The 5,959-nt window shown below is 59.1% G+C and overlaps 2 protein-coding genes across 2 annotated transcripts in view; one reads left to right on the top strand and one right to left on the bottom strand.

Annotated features, from left to right (window-relative positions):
• The window catches only part of LOC104618301 (caspase-1-like), a 3,617-nt gene extending 568 nt beyond the window's left edge, over positions 1–3,049 (top strand). The window contains exons 2-8 of the mRNA XM_010283851.1: positions 13–258; positions 586–722; positions 973–1,149; positions 1,350–1,584; positions 1,721–1,873; positions 2,490–2,599; positions 2,957–3,049. Of these exons, the coding sequence (XP_010282153.1) occupies positions 13–258; positions 586–722; positions 973–1,149; positions 1,350–1,584; positions 1,721–1,873; positions 2,490–2,599; positions 2,957–3,049 (1,151 nt within the window). The remainder of the gene's footprint in view (positions 1–12; positions 259–585; positions 723–972; positions 1,150–1,349; positions 1,585–1,720; positions 1,874–2,489; positions 2,600–2,956) is intronic.
• A 1,576-nt stretch (positions 3,050–4,625) lies between these two features.
• Positions 4,626–5,691, bottom strand: ABHD11 (abhydrolase domain containing 11; the record flags this gene model as incomplete). Its single annotated transcript, XM_010283850.1, has 3 exons — positions 4,626–4,764; positions 5,066–5,247; positions 5,521–5,691. Coding segments are annotated over 3 exons (492 nt in total), but the record flags the coding sequence as incomplete, so codon positions are not given.
• Between the last annotated feature and the right edge of the window lie 268 nt (positions 5,692–5,959).

The raw sequence follows: 5,959 nt of genomic DNA, 5'->3' as shown, positions 1-5,959 counted from the left end.
CTGTGCGGACAGCCTTTGTGGAGCGTGTTAGCAAGCCTGTGATCTCTGGGCTGCTGGACGAGCTGCTGGCCCAAGGGGTGCTAAGCCTCGAGGAGGTGGACGAGGTGCAGGATAGATACACGGTGCGTGCCGACAAGGCCCGTTGCCTCATCGATAGCGTGCGCCTGAAGGGCCCCAGGGCCAGCCAGATCTTCATCGACAGCCTCAGGAAGCGCGATGGCACCTTGGTGGAGCACCTGGGTCTGGCCGCTGAGTCAGGTGAGAGATTCAGGGCCGTGGTCTGCCCCCAGCCATGCTGGGGGTCCTGGCACCTCCAGTGGGGTGCTGGAGGGGGGCCTGGTCCTGGCAGGTGTCTGAGGCCTGAAGGCAAGAGGCAGTTGGGTGTCCTCGGTGCCACTGCTCTGTGGCACCGAGTCCCGCTTGCCATGCAATGACAACAGGGCTCTCAGGGTGGCCATCCCCCATGGGGCTGAACGGGGACCCCCAAGAGGCAGACCCCAGCTCCACTCGTCTGTCCATGCCCTGCAACAGTCCCCTCTTGCTGCAGGTGCTTCCCAGAGTAACTCTGAGGCTTTCTGCTTGCAGGGTCCTCTGGTGTGCAGTCGGCCTTCCCCAACACTGAGGCCCCCCCTGAGCCCCCTGTCAGCATCCAGGGCCAACAGTGGATCCAGCAGTGCTCCCTGAGCGAGTACCAGTGCATCAGGGACACAGAGGGAGACCAGGTGCTGCGGTCAGAGGAGATGAGAGGAGGTGGAGCATGGCCCAGCCACCCTGCTGGAGCAGGCAGGGGCTTGCCAAGGGGAGCCAGGGTCTTTGCTGACCCAGCAGGAGGGCAGGAGATGTGGGGAGATGCCCCTGGGACAGGGAGATGTGGTTGCTGCACCCATGGGCCTTCCCTGCTATTAGCTGCCTCCCAAGAAGAACCCCCTGCACCCACCCACCGCTGAGTGCTGCCTCCCTCCATCCTCACAGATCTATCCCATCCATCTACCGCGGGAGACGCGAACCCGTAGGGCCCTGCTCATCTGCAACATTGAGTTTGAGCACTTGAGCCGACGGGACGGGGCTGAAGTGGATGTGGAGGGGATGACGAAGCTGCTGGAAGGGCTGGGCTATGTGGTGGACATCCATCGCAACTTAACTTCCCAGGTAAAGGACTGCACAAAGCAGCTGCCACCTCCCCCAGGAGTGGCGCAGAGACCCTCCTTGCGTGTGTTGGTGATGGGGATTCAGGCACCGCAGGGACACCTCTGTCCCCAACAGCAGTGGCTCCTGCCCACAGCTGGTGGCTGGGTCTCCACACAGCTGGTCACAAGTATCTGATGTTCCTTCCTTGTGCTGGTGTGTAGGTGATGGCTACAGTCATGAAGGATTTTGCGGATCGCAAAGAGCACTGGACCTCTGACAGCACCTTCCTGGTCTTCATGTCCCATGGGGTCAGGGCTGGGCTCTGCGGGACCCAGAGCAGAGGTGAGACCACAGACATCCTTTCCCTCGACACCATCTATGAGAAATTCAACAACAAGCACTGCCAGGCACTGCTGGGCAAACCCAAAGTGGTCATTATCCAGTCCTGCCGTGGAGGTGAGTCCCTGCTACAAGGTGCCTGCAAGGCAACCGAGCCAGCCAGGCTCTCCCAGGGCACATGAGCCCCGAGCGCAGGGTGGGGACGGGACCCCCATCATCACTGACAGACTAATGGCTGGCCCTGCTTTCTTAGGCAATGTAGGGTCCGTGATGGTGAGTGACTCCCCCAGCCCTGCCATGCCCACTCCCAGCTCAGCTCACGTGATCCCTGCAGGGCTGGAAGATGATGCAATCTTTGAAGTCCACCTGGAGAGTGATTTTGCCACTTTACATTCCTCCACACCTGGTAAGCAGTTCCTGGAGATAGTTGCCCTGCCTGAGGTCCATTCCTTGATGCCACGGGTGTCCTCCACACCTGCTCCTTGGGGCTGGTTGCCAGGGGTCCCTCCATCCAGTGACCACTTGGGCATTGCTCCAAGAGCTTCTGGGGAAGGCAGTGTCCCCGGATGCCAGGGTACAAGGCTGCTCCAGGACACCCATAGATCCCTCTTTAGTGGCACCAGGGCCAGAGTTCTGTGCCCCTGCCTGGCTGCTTTCCCTTGTCCCAGCTCCAGCCCTCCCCACCAGCTCTGCCTGCGCTCCTTCCCCAGCCGGTTTATCGCAGCGCAGTGGGTGGCCGGAGGAAATTGCCTTCTGCTGGGTCACAGATGGCTACAGGCCGTGCCAGCCTGGCAGCTGGCATGGCTGGGAGCACAGGAGAGTAGAAAGGCTTGAAGAAAATATTCACGTCACTTCTAGCTCTCCTGGGATGCCCTGTCATTTTCCCATTCTGTGGCTTGGATGGGCCAAATATAATGATCTCAGAGAAGGTACCCTGGTCTGCTGCTCCGGCACGCAGCATTCATCAGTGTTGCAGTGAGGGACACCAGTGAAATCACACTTGGCATCTGCTATCTCCCCAGATACCGTCTCCTGGAGAAGCTCAGCAACAGGCTCACTTTTCATCCAGCACCTGATAGAGCAGTTTCGAAACCACGCCTGTAACAGCAACTTACAGGAGATCTTCCGGAAGGTGAGGCTTTGTAGTGAACTGCAGGTGTGCTGGCAGAGGTAGCCATGCCAGTGGTCAGAAATGCTGACAGCAGAGCTCGGGCCAGGGCAGGCCATTTCTTGGCAGGCCCCTCAGGAGCAGGCTCTGTCAAAAAGGGGTCTGGTTTGGCCTGGAAGGTCAGCTGGATTTCTGGAGGCATCAACACCCTGCCACGTGGTGGGCATGCAAGATCCCGGCGTGTTGGCACAGCCCATGGCATCCCTTGTGCCACCAGAGACATGCCCAGGGATGCCCCTGAGGATGCCTCCTGACTCCCTGTACCCTTCCCATGTGGGGAATAAGGCTGCTTTCATTTCTCCCCACTATGTCTCACTCCAGGTCCAATATTCCTTTGGAAAATTCCCTTGGCAGTTACCATCCCAAGAACGGACTACGATGCTCAGGAAGTTCTACCTCTTCCCAGGCCACTGATCTCCTGCCCATGGTGAGTCTCTTCACCTCGCACTCCATGGCAGTGTGTGCCCCAAACCCGGTACCCAGCCAGCGAGGGGGAGCAGGGAGAAATTCCCCACTGCTCCTGGGCTGCAGACCTCGTGGCTGGGGCAGGATATCCAAAGCACTTGTGTGTTGGTAGCTGGGGCTGGGCAGTGGCCTGACTCCATCCCCATCTCCCATCTGGCTGTAGGAGAGGCAGGTGCTCAAGGAACTCGTTTCAGTAGCCCATGTCTTAAGCTTCTCGGTCTAATGTTCTTCACAGGTGAAAAAATAATACAGAAAAAGTGTTCGAATTTGGGAGTAACAGCGGAATGCAGCCCTGCTCCAGAGATGCACTTCTTCAGAAAAGAGGAAAAGCCAAGAAGAGCTCTGCAGAAGTACAGTGAATCTCCAAACCAGCTACTTGTGCCCCCCCTCTTAGGCAGTTACAAACAGACCTGGAATAAAATAGTCCTTGGTCTCCTCTCCTCCCTTCCTTTTGTGGTCTCCAAACAGTCCCAAACTGAGCAAAATCTTCTCAGGGAGCAGCAGAGACACCTGGCTCTGGAGCGCCAAATGCAAAGCGTGTATCACTTAACTGTCTCTCTTAACTGTCCCTAGACAGAGCCTGTCCCCAGTTGTGACAGAGACGATCCATCAGCCCCAGAGCTGCTTCTGCCCAGTCTCTGGCTTTACCCGTTGTCTAATAAAGGGATTTTCACAGCAGACGGTGCCTCTCCTCTGCCTTTGGCCTGCAGTGGGTGGATGGCCCTTATGGCTGGCAGTAGCTGCTGTTACGTTGTCTTCTCAGGGGAGGCAAGAAATCAGAGGGAGCTCAGGGAGGGGGGACGCCTGCCTTCAGGGCAGGCTGGGCAGATGTGCTCCAGGGAATTTCTATGCCTCCCTCTTGCAGGCTCACACTACCTCCTTTCTCAGGAGCCAGCTTCCCCCACTACCCCATCTTCCCCCTGCCCCTGAGGTGGAAGAAGGATGCAATTCCCCCTGGGAGCCATGAAAGATCCTCAGACCTTTCTTCAGTGTGTCTTCCACACACTGCTCCCACAGCTCAGCGTGTTATGGGCCCAGCCCAACTGCCACCTCCCATTAGCATCCCTGCTGCTAAGCCAGAGCCTCTTCCTGTGCCCACCACCACCCTCCCTGTCCTCCACAGCCACATCCAAACCGTTTTCTGCCTTGGCATGGATTCAGCTTTATTGCATATTCTGCAAAGTCACAGCCAGATCCACAACCGGGTGGTCTGGCAGCAGGAAAACAAGAGGGGCTCTCCTGCCCCCTCCTAGTGTCCAAGACACTCCAGTGCAGGCAGGACTGGCTGTGCAGGAAGGGCAGTGTCCCAGGCCAGTGCCACCCCACCTCCCTGCACTCAGTGGGATGGAGGTGCGGCTCTGTTCTGGCTCCAGGTGACCCGGGATGGGAGAAGGCCTTGCAAGCAGGATCGGACTGCAAAGTGGGCAGCCAGTCCAGGCTGAACTCCTCCTCACAGACCCCTGCCGTCACTGCCCGGAGCTCCTCAGGTCTCATGCGGCGCTCGCAGAAACCCTGGTCCCCCGCACTACGGTGGTGGCAGGAAATCGAGGACAGCAGTGATGAATTCTTCGAATTTATCCTGATGGACTATGTGGCCTGCACCTTCGATGTACTGGACGTCTGCCTTGGGGAAGAGGCGCCGGATCTCAGGGTAGTCTTTGGAGCTGCAGGACAGGGGAACATGCCATGGGCAGTGTGGTCAGAGGTCCATCAGGCATCTTCCCTCACCCTCCCCAGGCAGAGGGGGATTCCAGGTCTGACCACATCCCCTTCCCAGCTGGGAAAGTCTGGGGCTGCCCCCAGGTTCCCCCTCGCTCTCCAGCACGTTGATGTCAGCGGCTGCTGGAGGCAGAGAGCTCGCTCCAGGACCTTCCCCATCTCGGGGGCTTCCTCTCACCCTGGACAGACGCAGAAGAGCACAAGGGGTCAAATCACAGACTTCAAACTGCTTCTCTCTATTCCTACCTGATATAGGGAGAGTTGGATCCTCCCAGGAAGAGCGCAGGGCCGGGATACGGCTTGTGGAAGACAGGGAAGTCCATAATATCTGCCAAGTGGTGGGAAATAGCCTCCAGGTTCACCCGCCAGACGTAGCGGTCCTCCACCTCCACCAGGTTGGTGAGGAGGAACTGTCTCAGCTGTGGGAGCTGCCACAAAAGGGGGTGGTACGCTCTTCTGTAAGAGCACCAAGCCCTCAAGATGCTCCAGCACCCTCCGTCCTCCCCTCCACCCCCTTCTGCCCGTTTCCAGTGCTGTCACGTTCCCCACCGTCCCTGCAGCCCTGGTGAGATGTCCTCCAGCTGCCCACTCAGCGGTGAGTGAGCAGGGGTGGAAAGAGCCTTGCAGACCTGAAGCCCTGTGCTCCAGTGCCAGGGACAGGCTGGGAGCGGAAACCCCATCCGAGGAGCAGGATTTCCTACCTGGACCACTGGACGCAGCTGCTCGTCAGCCAGCTGGCGGGCCGCAGAGCGGGACAGGCCATCCGGGATCTTCACCGACTTCATGGCAGAGATGTAGGCAGAGAATTCAGAGATGGGTGTGGTTGAGACGGGACTAATGTCTACGGAGATGAGGCGCTCCACCAGGTCAGGCTGGGGACACAAGCAGGGCTGATGGATGCCAGCCAAGGTCTCCACAGTGGGAGCAGGCACTGGACTCCGCTCCCCGTCAGGCTCCCTGGGGGCTTTCAGCTCCCTCCTGCCTCAGCAGAGAGCTCCACGTGCCCTTGCCCGAGTCCCTGCGCCATGGCACGGGCAATCCCCCAGCTCCCTTGCTGGGGGGACAGGGCAGAGCGTGGGCTGGCGGATGGAGACCTCCCCCTGCTCCGGCAGCCCGGCTTATGGCTCTGAGCGGGACAGC

The sequence above is a fragment of the Phaethon lepturus genome, unplaced genomic scaffold (genome assembly GCF_000687285.1).
Source record: "Phaethon lepturus isolate BGI_N335 unplaced genomic scaffold, ASM68728v1 scaffold45033, whole genome shotgun sequence".
NCBI classification, from domain to species: domain Eukaryota; kingdom Metazoa; phylum Chordata; class Aves; order Phaethontiformes; family Phaethontidae; genus Phaethon; species Phaethon lepturus.
The sequence above is the reverse complement of the archived record's forward strand: the minus strand, read 5'-3'. Positions and strand labels throughout refer to the sequence as shown.